Source organism: Delphinus delphis, chromosome 3 (genome assembly GCF_949987515.2).
Source record: "Delphinus delphis chromosome 3, mDelDel1.2, whole genome shotgun sequence".
Classification (NCBI taxonomy): domain Eukaryota; kingdom Metazoa; phylum Chordata; class Mammalia; order Artiodactyla; family Delphinidae; genus Delphinus; species Delphinus delphis.
The window spans coordinates 13,174,603-13,190,861 of NC_082685.1; the positions used below are offsets into that span (position 1 = coordinate 13,174,603).

Here is a 16,259-nt window from a genome sequence, read left to right on the forward strand (position 1 = left end):
GAGTCAGAGAAGTGGGAGGGACCAATTCTCTGCCTCTGCCAAAGCCACCAGAACCTGCAATCCCGAGTCTGGCCACACGAGGGCAGCAGAGATTCGCAAGTACAACTCCGGAGGGTCCCAGCGGGCCCCGCCTTAGCGCGCCTTTGGAGTGGCTCTTGAGACCCCGAGTTTCAGGCTTGGAATCTGGTACACCTCTGTTGACCTTGCCCATGCCCCCAAGTAGGCTTCCAAATGTATATTTACATATTTATGTACTGAATTATTTCATGGCAAAAAAGAAGAAAAATACAGAAAAAATCACCCAGTTCTCCCATCCCCCCCAAAGTGTTCTCATTTTGGGCTCTAACCTGCACATGTTTTTTTTCTTTTTTGTCTGTTTTCTTTTTTTTCCCCCTCGAGAGGTTTTCTTTGACGAACCCTCTTCAAAACTGCAAACCGCCCTGTCTTTCTCTCCAAATCCCCCAAATTCTTTCTAACTTTTCCTCTCCCCAGCCCTATTATTTCCTAACCTCCTTTAAATTTGCTAATTTACGGTTCATCGGATCTCTCCCAACCTCCCACCCCTCCCCCAATTCACCTTTCTAAGGGTGAGAGTTTTGCTGCATCTGGTAGGTGCTCAGTAAATATTTCTGGAAGGAAGGAAATCTTACCAAAAGTAAAAAATAAATTAAATAAAACCTAGCAAATAAGCTAAATAACCTTCTTAGCCCCGCCACCCCCAGGCAGCCACTACCATGAAGTCAAGTCTAAACCTGCGCATCCAGGAGCGGCAGATTGTCATCGTGTGCCGCGCAATGGCTCTGCACACGCTTCTACGTAGATGCAGACAAATGAATCTTGTCTGAGCACAGTGTAGCCTAATGGTTAACCACACGGTTTGAGGGCTCACCCTCGGTTGCTGTAGAGCCTTGGGCAAGCTACTCAAACACACTGTGGCTCAGTTTCCCCGTCTGTGAAATGGGGGGGTAATGACAGTTCCTACCTCAAGAAGTTATAGTGAAGATGACATCGCTTAATAGCCAGTGCTCGGCTGCTGCTAGTTATAATTACTTAAAATGTTTTAAAAATCTGACGGCTTATAATGTTTCTTTATATTCCTCCACCTATCTTAATTTGGGACCCCCTGGAAGTTGACCGGAGATCGGAATTCAAGACAGTAATTATTTGGGAGGAAGCCCTGGTCCGGGTGAGAAGAGAGACGGGGACCTGCAGGGGGCGCCAACGAGCAGGCTCCACAAGGCTGGGTTCCCACTGGGCCCTCAAGAAGCCCGCCAAGAGCAAGTGCCTCTGAGACGTCCTACCCAAGGGAGGAGGGAGGAGGAAGCCGAGGCGTTTCTAATCAACTCTCCCGTCTGTGGTCAGGGCAGCTCCCAGGAGAGCCGTGTGGGCCAACAATGTGGCATCCTGTGACCAGAGCAGCCTCAGCAAAGAAATGCCGGTCTGGCAGGTGGAGGGTGCTTGCTGACCGCAGCTGCCCTGGTGCCACATTTTGTTTGCCCACCCCTCTCCTAAAGGCATTCTTTGGCTTCTAAAATGTTACTGTAACCAACGAAGCCATGTGACCTCAAATAAGGTCTTTCCATTACATTAAAAATCAAGCTTTACCTTCTGAATTCGATTTTTGTGCATGATGGACCATTTACACCTCCCCCACCCTTAGGACACTCAGCTGTGTATTAGTCACACACGGCCTGGTACCAGGCACATGCTAACATTCACGTCCATCTCCCAGCCCTTCACGGCCACCTTGCACGGTGGTTTTCACTGTCCTCATTTTACAAAGGAGGAAGCAGAGGGACGTCCCTGGTGGTCCAGTGGTTAAGACTTCGCCTTCCAATGCAGGGGGTGAGGGTTCGATCCCTGGTGGGAGAGCCAAGATCCCACATGCCTCCCAGCCAAAAAACTGAAAGATAAGAAAGAAGCAATATTGTAACACATTCAATAAAGACTTTAAAAATTGTCCACATCAAAAAAAAAAAAAACTTAAAAAAAAAATTGGGCCTTCCCTGGTGGCACAGTGGTTACGAATCCATCTGCCAATGCAGGGGACACAGGTTTGAGCCCTGGTCCAGGAAGATCCCACATGCCGCGGAGCAACTAAGCCCGTGCGCCACAACTGCTGAGCCTGCGCTCTAGAGTCCGCGAGCCACAACTATGGAGCCTGCGGACCACAATTACTGAAGCCCGGGCACCTAGAGCACATGCTCGGCAACAAGAGAAGCCACCACAATGAGAAGCACATGCACCACAAGGAAGAGTAGCCCCCGCTCGCCACAACTAGAGAAAATCCGTGTGCAGCAACAAAGACCAATCGCAGCCAAAAATAAATACATAAATAAATAAATTTATTTTAAAAATTACAAAGGAAGAAGTGGAGGAACAGAGGGTTTAAGGTACTGGCCCCAGGTCACACAGCAATGAAGTGGCTCAGTGCACTGTTTGCTGAATTAACGCATGGAGGTCTGCAGTTGCTGGAGTCTGCTCACATTCCAGGTTTGCCCGTAAGTTGCTTGGCCACCTTAGCCCAGCCCTTGGGCATCATAACTGCCTGTGGTCCTGACCAGCCAGCTCCAGAGCTCCTCAGAGGCCTTAAGATCCCCAGGCTCTGTAAAGGGCTTCTACTGTGGCCTGGGCTGCCTAGCAACCTGCCCTAGACCCTCCCTGGGGTGAGACTGGATTCTAAGAGTAGCCAGACCAGAGCCAGGGGATGGGGGTGTCGGTAGTTCAAAGGCTGTCACAGGGAGAATGGAGATGGCAGGAAGGGGCTGAGGTCAGAGGTTTAGAGACCTCACCCTGGGGAAGCTCGGAGGTGGAGAGGGGTTGATTCCAGATAAGTGTGAGAGCCTCGGGACGGAACTGGAGGTGGATGTGGGGAGGGGAAACCCTTGGCCCCTCTCCAGCTCCCCAGACGAGGGGCTCCTGGGGACACACCGAGGCCTCACTCAGCACAGGGTGCGTACTGGGGATCGGAGGGTGTTGGGCAAATGTGGCAAAACTGTGGGACCACAAGTTGGTGGCCCTGAGGCTGGGTTACCCCAGGGTACGCCCCGCATATCTGTCTTTGTCTTTGGGAGTGGTCTCTGAACTTCTTCTAGGTATCTCTGGGGTCTTGGGGATGTCTGCGTTTTTCTCGGTTTCTCTGGGGTTTCTGAAGGTCTCTAGGTGTCTCTGAGGCTCTACAGAGGTCTCTGTGCTGACAGGTTGGCCCTGCCTGGGACTCATATGGGCAGGAGGGGGGAGTATGAAGGTGAGCCCTCTGGAAGTTTCTGGTTCCTCTCAGCCAGGTTGAGGGCCAGTGTAGCCCCTCTTCCCACAGCCTAGCCATGGCCTGCCAGGGCTGCAGCAGGAAGGCCCAGGCCCCAGGCTCCCCCAGACCCACCTCCAGAACCCACTGTCTCAGGCCCCAAGCCGGCCTGTCCCACGCCCACATAGTCCACCCCAAGCCTGAGTGTCTGGCCCTTTAGTTCCTCATTTCCTTCACTTCATTTCCTCATTTCCTCCCATTCTAAGAGGCCTCAGTGTTGGAATCCACCCACACCCAGGCCCACCAGCTGGCGCCCCTCTGTCCCTCTCATCCTAAAAGCCTGATTTCTTGTGTGTGCTTGTTGGCTGATTTCAATGTTTGGATTGAACGTGTTGACTGATTTGTATTCACATGACATGATAGGATTCTAAAGGAAAAAAGATAAAAATGTACATGGGGAGCTTCTCCTTCCCATCCATCTGCCACTAAGAGGTAACCCCAGGGTATTTGTTTTTCCTGTTTCATCAAAAGTTTCTATAGGGGCTTCACTGGTGGCGCAGTGGTTAAGAATCCACCTGCCAACGCAGGGGACATGGGTTCGAGCCCTGGTCCGGGAAGATCCCACATACCACGGAGCAAGTAAGTCCGTGTGCCACAACTACTGAAGCCCGTGCACCTAGAGCCAGTGCTCTGCAACAAGAGAAGTCTGCACACCGCAATGAGAAGTAGCCCCCACTCACTGCAACTTGAGAAAGCCAGTACGCAGCAATGAAGACCCAACTCAGTCAAAAATAAATCGATTTAAAAAAAAAGTTTCTGTAGGAAGCTGCTTTCCCCCCCCACCCCAGTTAACATATTCATTTGAAGACATCTGCTCTCACCCAGGCCCACTCTCGCCCCAGGGCCTTTACACAGGCTGTTCTACTCCCTGCATGCCCTTCCCCCACCTCCTTACTCAATAAGCCCCCTTATCCTTTGCAATAAACCCTCCCTTGATCATCCCATTAAAAAGTTGCCACCCTCCCTGCTTGCTTCCCAACTTTACTTTCTCTGCCACCTGTTACATATGTTTTAATTAATTAATTAATTTTTGGCTGCGCTGGGTCTTTGTTGCTGCGTGCGGGCTTTCTCTAGTTGTGGCGAGAGGGGGCTACTCTTCATTACGGCGCATGGGCTTCTCACTGCGGTGGCTTCTCTTGTTGCAGAGCAGGGGCTCTAGGTGCACAGGCTTCAGTAGCTGTGGCATGCGGGCTCAGTAGTTGCGGCTTGCGGGCTCTCGAGCGCAGGTTCAGTAGTTGTGGTGCATGGGCTTAGTTGCTCCGTGGCATGTGGGATCTTCGCGGACCAGGGATCGAACCTGTGTCCCCTGCATTGGCAGGCGGGTTCTTAACCACTGCGTCACCAGGGAAGTTCCATATTTTCTTGGTAGATTCCGCATGTTTCCAGCCTCCCCGACTACTACAAGAACTCCACGGGGATTGGGAGTTTGTCTGTTTTGTTCATGGCTGTATCTGCAGCTCCTAGACCAGTGCCTGGCACACAGTAGGAGCTTAATAATTGTTTGTGGAGGAAATGAATGAGTCTTTCCTTATTGTTTCATAGAGATCTATAATTTCATTTTCATGACTCTGTAGCACCTCCCAGGATAGATGAGCTGTTATTGATCAAACCAATCCCTTAGGTGGTTTCCAATTTTTGTTTTCATAAAACAAGCAGTGCTGCAATGAATCATCCTGTAGCTCTGTCATCTTTTTGCCTTAAAAATTTTTTTTTATTCAAGTATAGTTGATTTACGATATCTTGTAAGTTTCAGGTGACTTTTTTTTAAATTGTGCAAAGTACACTTAACAAAAATTTACCACGTTAGCCACTTTAAAGTGAACAATTCAGTGATTTTTAGTACATTCACAGTGTGTGCAACCATCATCCCTATTTAGTTCCAGAACATTTTTATTACCTCAAAAGGAAACCCCGTCCCCATTAGCAGTCACTCTCCGTATCCCACTCCCCAGCCCCTGACAATCACTAATCTACTATCTGTCTCTGTGGATTTGCCTGTTATGGACACTTTATATTAATGAAATCATACACTGTGTAGTCTTTTGTGTCTGGCTTTGTTCACTCAGCATAATGTTTTTGAGGTTCATCCGCGTGTAGTGTGTATCAGAGCTTCATTCCTTTTTATGGCCAAATAATGTTCACGGTATGGATGGACTACATTTAGTTTATCCACTCATCAGTTCCTGCCCCTGTCATGTTGTAAACATGAAAATATTCAGGAGTCCCAGGAGTGGGATGCTGGATCAGTGGGCATGCGCCTTCATCATTCCTGTGACAGGATGCCTTACATCGGGCTGCACCACAGATGCTCCCCCAGCAATGTGTGGGGTTGCCTGTTTCCCCACAGCCTGGCCAGCACAGGGTGTCATCACACGTTTGAATTTTTGCCCATCTGATAGATGGAATCAAACAGTATCTCAGAGTTGCTGTGATCTGCTGTGTTTTACTAGGAGTGAGTATCTTTGGGTTGTTGAAGAACAAATTGTAGCCCTTCCCCAAAGTCTCAGTTCAAGACCTTTGACCATTCGTCTGAGTTTGGAGATGGAAAAGGGGCAGAGTCTGAGGAGAGGGGAAAGCGTGGGGGAGTAGACTCCAGCCTCCCAGAGTCCAGGAAAGACTCTTGACATTTATCCCATTTTACAGATGTGGAAACTGAGGTACCATTTTACAGATGTGGAAACTGAGGTACCATTTTACAGATGTGGAAACTGAGGTACAGAACAGTTAAGGTCAAGCAGTGAGCCAGGGGCTGGAAGGGATTTGAACCTGGTCTGCCTGAAGCCCGGACCCCAGTGAGGTTGAGACTCTCTGCCAGCCTACCTGTACCCATTCCCTCCTCAATCTCTCTTGTGTCACTGTCCCTCAGGTCTGACTCAGCTCCCCCTCTCCCTCTGGGACTCCAGGCTCCTCAAAAGGTTTGCCACCTCCAGACCCCAGACTCACTCCAGAAGAATCTTTTGACACAGTGCCCCTCCCCTGCTCACATACCTGCTTGGCCCTGGGAATAAAGCCCCACTCCTCCGCCTGGCTTTGGAGGCCTGTACTGCCTCCCCAACCTGCCCATGTCACCAGTTCCTCCATTTAGTCAGTCCCTTCCAGCCACTCCTAACCACGCTGTCCCAGCCGGCCATGCTTTCTCAAGCTGCAGGACCTTTACTCCTGCTGTGCCTTCTGCCTGGAATCTGCAATGCATTCCTTTCTGCCTTCCACTGCAACTCATCCTCCAAGCCCCAGACTCAACATCCCCTCCCCCAGGGAGCCCTCCTCACATCCCCCCTGCAACATGGAGGCATGATTTGTACATGAGGAGAGCTCTGATCTTGTGGGAGAGGCTAGGAGCTTGGAAAGTCAAAGGCCGTTTGCCAAGGAATCCTTGGCAAACTCCTACTCATGTGTTGAAACCCCAATTCTAATGTCTCCTCTCCAGGAAAACTTCCAGTACCCTGTCCCTCACTCTGGCCTTGACCTGACTCCATCAGACTTGGGGTGCCTGTGTCCGGTTCTGTCTTTTTCCGAGACTGGTTGCTCCTGAAGCAACTGGACAGGACTGAAGTCTCTTGGGGGCTCAGCATGGATGATGTTCGTTGAACGAATAAATGAATGCATGGGTTGGGATTCAACTGAGCTGAGACCAGGAAGTGAGCTGATGAGGTAGCAGTTAGTTGGGGTGTTACTGGGGGACATGTAGTCATTGGGTTCCAGCAAGAAGGAAGCAGGCTGCCCCTGCCCTTCCCGTAAGAATCCTGGTCCTTGAGGCCTTTCAGCGGGGAGGGGGTGGGGGCGGGTCTCTGTATCTTCTTCATTCTTCCCCTCTGCACTTCAGCCGACACCAGTTCCTCTTCCCCTGAGTCGCTGGGTACAGAGCCTGAGAAGCGCCAGGCACCGCAGTGGATCCGGATCCGCGGAGGGTCAGACCCTCTGACCCCCGCGTCCGGGTGAGCCACGACGCAGCCCCTCGGCACCGGAGACTTCTAGCACGACAGAGGCCAAGGCGTGGCAGGGGGACCAGAAAGGTAGGACGGAGGCACTAGAACTTGGGTCTGTGCAAACCACAGCTGGTGGGACCCCGTCAGCAGCACCCCCCACCCCCACCCCCACCGCCAGCCCAAGACTCCCAACAGCCTGCAGTTCGGAAAAGAAAGGCAGAGGGGCGGGGTCGTTTCCGGGGCAACGGCTCATTTACATGTAGTCCCGACTTGGCCAGAGAGGGCTCCTGAAATGTTGGGGGAAATTGGGCAACTTAGCCCAAAGGGGCTGATCTGAGAGAAGGGGAAGGGGTTGTCTGGGTCAGGTCTCCTCCTCGCCTTCCAAGCCCCTGAGGCATCCCGGTTAGGTACCCATTCCCCGGAAGGGGAGACTGAGGCAGGGGGCCAGAGCCAATCAAAGAGGAGCCACCAGCGGAAGGGCTAAGTTTTAACACTTCAGAAGTGGCCTGAGCTGCTCTCGGCTATTAAAAATGTATATAACAAACATAGGTGGCGAGGGGGAGGGTGACCCCAGACTGAGGCTGGGGCTTGGATTCCGGTGTCTCCGCTTAGGTTGCTTGCATGGGGGGCGCCCCGGTGTGGGTGCTGTTGTTGCCGCTGCTGTTACTGCTCCGTCCAGGCAGCCAGGAATTGTCGTGCCACGTGTCCTCAGGGGACGTGGACTGGACCCGGGAGTTCACAGACACATGCCTGAACTTCAGTGGCCAAAACCTGAGCCTGCTGCCTCAGAACCAGTCTCTGCAGGCCAGCAGTCTGCTTCATCTCGACCTGTCTGGGAATGGCCTTCGAAAGCTCCCACCGCTTTTTTTTGCTCACCTGGGAAAGCTGCAGGTCCTGGATGTGACCAACAACCCCCTGGACCTCGTGGACAGGGCACTGGCCGAACACTGTGACCTTGACGTGAGGGCTGACTGCAGCTGTGGCCTATCACCCTGGCACGAGGTCCGGCGGGACAACTGCTCTGGCCCGCAGCCTCTGCTGTGCCTGGATGTGTCCACCGGCGCCTGGTGCAACGTCTCTGCCTTCTTGCAAGTGCGCTGTGGCCTTCCCCTGACCATGATAACCACAGTAGCTCTGGTGGCCGGTGGAAGCCTGCTCCTCATGCTTGCCATTGCTGGCCCAGTGCTGGCGTGGAGACTCTGTAGACGTCGGGTAGGCAGTAGCTGGGGCATGAGCAAAACGTGGGCTGCTCAGAATGGTCCCAGGTCTGGTTCGGGCCAGCAGCCACGGTATAGTAGCCGGGGCCTCAGCCCTAAGCTCCCAGCAGCCACCCTGCCCGGATCTTCCACTTCTGACTATGAGAACATGTTTGTGGGCCAACCAGCTGCCAGGCACCAGTGGGCTGAACACAGGTGAGTGACCCACACACATCTGCTTGCAAGACTCTGGAGCCAGTTGGCCAGGGTTCAATTCCCAGCTCTGCCTCTTACAGGCTGTGTGATCTTGGGCAAGTCATTTCCACCTCTCTGGGTCACCGTTTCTTCACCGATAAAATGGGAACAATAACAGCCCTCCGCCTCATGGAGTTGGGATAAGAATTGAGTTCTTGTGTAGGAGACAAGTGTTCCTCTCATGACCCGCAAACCCAGCTTCTGGCTGCCAAGGATTGGGAGAGAGGAGGCAGGTGTTCAAAGCAGAGTCGGGGTTCTGCGGTAGCAGTCAGCGGCCTGGGCTCAGATGTCGTGTGACCCAGGGCCGTCTCTGAACTTCTGTTTCGGTCTCTGTAAAATGGGACAGCACTCCGGTCTCCTTCTGACACACAGGAGATGCTAAGAGAGCCATCTGTGTCTCTCTCTACCCCACAAAGTCCTGCCTCCAAAGTTGCCTGGGCTTAGATAGATGGGTTCAACTTTTCCAGGTTGGATGAGGGAGTGGAGGGGATTTCAGGGGGGCAGGCACAAGGAAGGGCAAAAGCCTGGCAGTGGGAGAGAACAGAGAATCTGCTGTGGATGTGTTTTGAGAAGGCAAGACATCAGGGCTGAAGTTGGAGGGGGCTGGGAGGATCCAAGCAGGAAGGGAAGAGGGTCGTGGCTGGGTTTTGCGGCCGCAGAATCCAAAAGGTGGGGAGGCCTGTGAGAGACTATTGGTGAGAAATAAGAGAATATGCAAAGCAGATGCAAATAGAGCTCAAATGCAGAAGTGGGCTGAGGTAAGGAGTTGAAGGCACCACACTCCCTAAGGCAGCTTGTGTTCTGATGCTTGCCTCTGCCTCGCTGTCACCAAGACCTCAGGACCAGTCTCCTCTAAAAACACTGTTAAGAACTGGATGTGTCAATCCCAACCTACATTTTAAAGTTGCAGAGATGGAGGTTCTGGAAATTCCCTGGTGGTCCAGTGGTTAGGATGCTGTGCTTTCACTGGTGAGGGTGCGGGTTCAATCCCTGGTCGATGAACTAAGGTCCTACGAGTCGTGCGGTGTGGCTGAAAAAAGAAAAAGAAAGAAAGAAAGAAAGAAAGAAATGGAGGTTCTGGAAGGCAGGGGAATGACATGCCCAAGGTCAGAAGCAGAAGCAAGAAACAAACCCTGAGTTCCATCCCCATACAACCATTTATGTATTTGGAGTAAATTATACTAAAGTACAAATGACCGATAGACACCATTTACCCAAAGTGGCCTTTTTTACAAGAGGAGCGGGGGTGGGGGTGTTAGGATGTTCTGGAGGCAGGAAAGTTCTTCTCTGGGTGTCTTGCCCACCATAGCAAGACACTCCTAAGAAGCTACCTCCTCCCTGATCCATTTTGTGGATGGGGAAACTGAGGCTCAGAGATTTATTTTTGTATCAAGACCACAAATTCAGCTGCTTCTGGGGACCTGGTGAAAACATTTCCCATCTGAAGGGGCACTGGTTCAGCTCCAGCTACCTGTGTTCATGTGGCTGGTGTGACTAGAGCTTCCAGTTTTTCAAGAGGAAAACAAAATCTAGAATTTAATGTAAAAAAATGGGCAACCATCTCAACTTTAAGGAAGAAAAAAACCCTACAATGACTCAAGGTCCTTGGACCACAGCGTTACAACGCTGAATCCACAGAATATTTCCTGAATCACTGCCCCTTACTTGCTTTCCTCACAGAAAGTTGGGCCAGGCTGGGAGAACACTGCCCCATGACTCACTTTTCTCATATGTAATAATTAGGAGTGGACTCAATCGCCCTGAACTACTTTGCCTCTCAAAGCTGATGTGCCCGCTCCCTGAATCCTACCTGCCCTCCCATCTGTCTGTCCCCACAGGCCTCACCCTTCAGAGGACAACGACTTCTACATGAACTATGAGAGCCGCCACCATGATTCCCAGCCTGTCTACTGCAACTTGCAGTCGCTGGGCCAGGCCCCATCGGATGAAGAAGAGTATGTGATCTCTGGGCGCTGAGCCTTCAACATCTCAAACTCCAGCCTACCCCCTTCCAGGTGACTTGGGGCACCCTGGATCGTCCCTGGCCTCAGTCTTCCCATCTGAGGAATGGGGCCAGGGAAGGATCATCCTTGAGGCCCCAGGGAGGCTCTGCAGCCCCCTCCCTAGACCACTCTGCTCCTCAGGCCACTCGGCTGCTAGAAGTGGAGAAGGAGAGACCCCAACACAGGGATGGGAGGGTCAGCGTGTGAACTCTGTCGTCACCCTCCCGTTGGTGTGCAAGTGTTGCCCAATAAATTCTGCGGGACAGATGAGGCTGCTGGGCTTCCAAGACAAGAGGTCTGGGACTCCCAAATTGCTCCCAACCTCCAGTCTCTCCCCTCTGTCACTCTCAGGCCCCCTTCTCAGGTGCCTGGTATCCAGACTTGGCCCCCCAGGGCAGCCCACACTAGCCTCAAAGGGATCCTTATAACTCATGAATGGGACTGCGCCCCTCCCCTGCTCACGCACACTCTATGGCTCCCCACTGCCCCCAGATTCTCAGCCTGGTGGTTGAGACCTGCGTGACCCAGCCCTGCCCAACCCACTGCCCTCTCCCATTCCTCTGCCCTTCTGGTCTGGGCCTCCTCTCCATCAAGCTCACCTCCCTCCTGAAGCTTTCATTTTCTCATGTCATTTACCCATGCCTTTCCTTTTGCCCAGATTGCCATCCCCTTCCACGTTTTCTCACTCTTAAGCATCTAAATGCAGATGCAGAACTCTGGTCTGGGCATCAGGAGGCATGGGTCCACTTCCTGACTCTGCCATTAACCCTCTGGGCTTCAGTTCCCCCATCTGTAAAACACGGTGATTAAAATTGGCCTCTAAGGCTGTTTTAGCTCTAATATGCTGAGATACCTTAACTCATCCTTCAAGGCCCAGGTGCAATGCCAATGCCACTCTGGGAACCCTTCCCTGGTTCCTCCTCAGGCAGAGTTCCTCACTCCCAGAGCTCAGTGTATTTCAAGAGTTTGTTCAAGCTCATGCCTCAGCTGGGTTTCCTGTCAGCTGCTCCCAGCCCGACTCCTGCCAAGCCCCCAAACTAGGGGAGACAGAGCTGGACACAGACACCCCCGGTCCTGGGAGGTCAAGCCTGGGCCAGAAGGAGAGATGGAACGACGGTCCCCAGAGGGAGATGAATGAAGGAGTTTAAAAAGGGCTGTACGTAAGAGGGGAATCTGAAGTGTGTTTTGAAGGATGCATAGGTGTTCGAGAAGTAGAAAGGACAAGGCACACTGGGCAGGGGGACCAGCCTGGAGGTGTGAAAAGGCACATGGGCAGCAGTGTCCGGCAAAGGCAGCAGTTGATGTTTGGGGAGAGACTCAGTATGGCAGCTGCTACCTTTGGGTGATCCTGACATTGAGTTTAATTTTGAGGTTCCCTTGGCTTCCCCAACACCTGGGAGTGACCCAGGGTGGGAGAGGCAACCTATGAGGGTCTTCAGCTTCCTTGCACCCCTGCATCCCTGCCCTAGACACTACTCGAGCCCCCACTCCTGCTGCCAAAAATCTGTCTTCCTCTGCTCACTAATGCATTGCCTGGGTTGACCTCTTTGCACGATTCTTACTACCACCAGCCGCTTATGATTTATCTTCTACTCGTTTGTCCCTGCACTCAGCTGAGCTTGAACGGAGTGGTGGAATTTTGCCTACGTTGCTCCTTCGTGTCCTCAGTGCCCAGCCATGGCCTGGCACAAAGTGGGTACTCACTGAATACATTCGGGGCACCTGCAGTCATTCAGATCTGCCTCTGGATGCTGGGGTTCACAGGGGACACATCTCACTCACTGCTGAAGCTGGGTGCTCTGTCCTCCAGACTCCCACGACAGTTCCTCAGGGTGAACAGGCAAGTGGGTGTGGGGAAGGGGCTGGGCTTGGTACAGCTCAGCAATTCTAAGATCCTAAGTAGGAAAAGATATAACCTGGGAGATGTGGTGTGCATGAAAACGTTCTTCACAGCTTACTTCTCCCTGCTCTTTTTTTAAAATTAGTTAGTTAATTAATTTATTTTTGGCTGCGTTGGGTCTTCATTGCTGTGCACGGGCTTTTCTCTAGTTGTGGCGAGCGGGGGCTACTCTTCATTGAGGTGCTCAGGCTTCTCATTGCAGTGGATTCCTTTGTTGCAGAGCATGGGCTCTAGGCATGCGGGCTTCAGTAGTTGTGGCACACGGGCTTAGTTGCTCCATGGCACGTGGGATCTTCCCGGACCAGGGCTCGAACCCACATCCCCTGCTTTAGCAGGTGGATTCTTAACCACTGTGCCACCAGGGAAGTCCCTCTCCCTGCTCTTTTTATATGAAAGGATAAAGGCATGATTAACATGAAGGGAGGTGCCACAAACAGGAGAGGTAATGGGACTCTTCCAGGTCGGGGGCAGATTCACACACAATGCATGTGACTCTGGGCTGCCTGTGTTTGGAAAGGTGACCCCCATGGAGGGAGAGAGAGCAGGATGGTGATAGAGACAGGGCCAGATAATTACGGAAACAGGAGTACTGAGAGATCAGAAGAGATGGAGGGAGGCTGAGACCCAAAAGGGTCTCAGAAACAAAAGCAGAGGAATGGGGAGGTAGAGAAGCACAGAAACAGAGAGAGGGATGTCCCCGGCTGCGCTTGAGGACCATTGGCATCGTGACCACCGTCCAATCTCTTGGCATCCCCAAGAACGTCCTGCCACCCATTCCCCGGACTGTTCCAATCATCTCATATCAGCTCCCCTGAGGGAACTGAGGCCAGCGGGGGTGGGCTCTTCCCAAGGTCACCAGCTCCATCCTGGACACCACAGGGGTCAGGTCAGACAGCTTCATTTTTATTACCAGAGTTTTCCATAAACGCACACCCTGTCAGACCACGCCTCCCCAGCCCTCCAGTCCCCAGGCAGATCACCCCAATAAATTAATAATAAATACAAACATAAATACATAGGTTTGGGCCAGGAGGGAGCAGACAGCAATGGTTAGGAATCGGGTATTTCAGGTTCCACGAGCCCATTAGACAGACAAGGACAACTAAAGTCATTTCCATTGCATCTGTGCCATAAGTGAAAGACCAGGGCTGCTCACACGCAGTGGCAGTCCTTGGCCACGAGGTCGTCGAAGGGCGTGAGTGACACGCGGCCGTCGCTGTCTTGGTGCATGAGCACCACCGGATCGTAGCTGGCTGGCACGCAGCATGGGGCAGGCGCAGCATCAGGGTTCAGGCCATGCAGGCGCGCTTGCATCTGCGCGTGCGTGTTAGCCGATCGGAAGTGGCTCGGGCACGCGCCGGTGCACATGCGCACGTCCAGCTCGCGCGGCGCCAACACCCAGTCAGCCCAGCCCAGGTCCTCGAGCGACGCGCGCAGGCTCTGCAGGCGACAGCAGCGCCCCTCCCCTAGCGGGCAACCGTCCCGGGTGCGAGCATGCGCGTGGCGTCGCCCCCTGGTGGCGCTTGTCCGCCAGTGCAGCTCAAGCTGGGGCTGTGCAGAAGACAATGCCTCCAGCAACTGGTCCGGTCGCCGCAACGGTCGCAGGCGTATTGCGGGAGCCCGGGAGCTTCCGAGGCTGAGCTGACGCTGTAGTGGCCGCGTCACGTCCCACGAGCTCCGCGCCTTCGGGGACAGCCGGAGAAGGGCCCTATTCAGGCGGGAGGCTGCCGGGAGCCCCTCAGTTAAGTCGACCCGGGGGATGCGCAGGTGCAGGTGGCCGCCTGGTCCAAGTCGCACTATGGGAGAGAGGGAAACCAGTCATTCACGGGCTTACTGTGTGCCGGGCGCGGGGTGGTGGTGGTGTGTGTGTGTGCCCATTTCCTCCAACACCCCAAGCTAGATCTTACCTCACGGCCTTTGCACAAGCTACTTCCTCTACCGGCCACACTCCTCCCCTGAATCTCAGCATGGCTGGTTACATACCACTCCAGCCTGCCTAAAATTGGCACCGACCTATTTTATTTGGTTGTCTATTATTTGCCTCCCCCACCAGAATCTCAGCGGGGATTTCTGTCTGCTTGGTCACCACTGTGTCTGACACATAGTAGGTGCTTAGTTAACGAGCTACTGTGTTTTCAACTCTCTGGTTGCCTCCATATCTGAGAAATGAAAGGTGTCTGGCTCCCCAGGATTCTCAGACCTCCAGGCTGGTACAGATGTTGGGGAGACTGGGGAGACTGAGGTTTGAGGGCTCGCAACCCAGTCACTAGGCTCAGAGAGAGGGAAGTTTTCCTGGAGTCCCACAGCACAAGTGGGATTAGGGCGGGATAAGAGCTCTTCCTTCTGGCCTGACATCCACCCCTCAACTCCCAGTTCCTAGCGCAGCCCACATCTCCTTGCACCCCCTCCATCCGCTGGAGGCTCGGTGGAGGGTGTGAAAATACTCCACTCCCTCCCTAAGGCACCAGTCACGTGCAACTTTAGCAGTGCCTTGGCGCGCGATTGCATCAGATTCGGAACCAGCCCAAGCAGGTTCTGCGCATCTCTGTGCACCTCTCTGTCCCTTTCCCCGTCCCGCCCTTCCGCCGGACCCCTGGATCCTTCCCACTGGAAATCCCCCTCCAACCCTTTCCTCACATCCAAGAGCAGGGACCACGTGCCCTCGCCCAACCTTGTCTCTGGGTTCTCCGGACTCTTGGAGTGTTCAGTAGAGTCTCTGGATTCTCTGGCCTTAGTTTCCCCATCTGCCACCCGGGGAGGTGTTGTAACATCTCAGGTTGGCTAAGCCTCGCCTGGTCCTGATGCAAACCCAGCCTTTAGTTCCCCCATCAGCCTCGAGGGGTGACTTTCTTGCCGGGTTCATGGATGGGAAAACTGAGGCTCGGCGGCAGGTCTAGGCCTCTATGTTTAAGAACCACTGGTTAAATGATGGGAGCTGCCCAGGGTGGGGTCTCCGAGATTTTACTCACGCTTTGGAGTGACTACCAGGACTTGAGGAAGGGGAATGAGGTCCGGGTTCGAGTCTTCCCGGGTCTGGTTCGCTCGAAGCCGGGTCAGCAAATCTTCGTAGCGTTTCCGCAACTCCCGGAATCTGGAGACATCAGGACTGGAGTGCACGTTTGAGGGTCCCGGGAAAGTGGGGAGGTGCTCCTGGGCCAGAGATAGGGCGCCTCGCGACGGCAGCCAGGAGAACATGAACAGCATCAGCAGCATCGGAGAGCAGTGTGGTGGTGTCGGTCTCTGCCCTGGCATGGCTGTGTTAGTTAAGCTCTAAGCTGGGACTGACCGGACGCTGCTGGACTAGCCTTTATAGTCCCCGGACTTTGTCCGCCCCCGCCTGCCTGGTCCCGCCCACCGTGAGTGCAGAGTAAACACTCCAGGGACCACAACTGGGCGGGGTCTTCGGCTGCTTTTCAGGGGGCAGTGCTTTCTGATGGGTAGGAGCTCCTCGGTATGCTGGGAAATCCCCCTCAGGAGCCTCTCTGAGCCTCAGTATCCTCTTCTGTGAAATGGGAACATCATCCCAGCTTGGTGGACTGGAGGGAAGAATAATTTTCTCAAAAAAGATTTATTACTATGTGCTAAACTCCACAACAGGAGCTTAAGGGATGAGGTGGCTTTCTTCCCTGATGAGATTCCTGCTCTCCCCTCTTTGCTTAGGGTCAAAGGCTGAAG

At 53.3% G+C, this 16,259-nt stretch overlaps 2 protein-coding genes across 2 annotated transcripts; one reads left to right on the forward strand and one right to left on the reverse strand.

Moving 5' to 3' along the window:
• The first annotated feature begins 7,176 nt into the window (after positions 1 to 7,176).
• On the forward strand, positions 7,177 to 11,435 carry LRRC25 (leucine rich repeat containing 25). The gene is made up of 3 exons (XM_060006668.1): positions 7,177 to 7,317; positions 7,843 to 8,642; positions 10,520 to 11,435. The coding sequence occupies exons 2-3, from the start codon at positions 7,852 to 7,854 to the stop codon at positions 10,656 to 10,658; spliced, it is 930 nt and encodes a 309-aa protein (XP_059862651.1). The 5' UTR covers positions 7,177 to 7,317; positions 7,843 to 7,851; the 3' UTR covers positions 10,659 to 11,435.
• A 2,041-nt stretch (positions 11,436 to 13,476) lies between these two features.
• Positions 13,477 to 16,259, reverse strand: GDF15 (growth differentiation factor 15). Its single transcript, XM_060006669.1, has 2 exons — positions 15,554 to 16,259; positions 13,477 to 14,380 (listed from the first exon to the last, which is right to left on the reverse strand). The coding sequence occupies exons 1-2, from the start codon at positions 15,834 to 15,836 to the stop codon at positions 13,737 to 13,739; spliced, it is 927 nt and encodes a 308-aa protein (XP_059862652.1). The 5' UTR covers positions 15,837 to 16,259; the 3' UTR covers positions 13,477 to 13,736.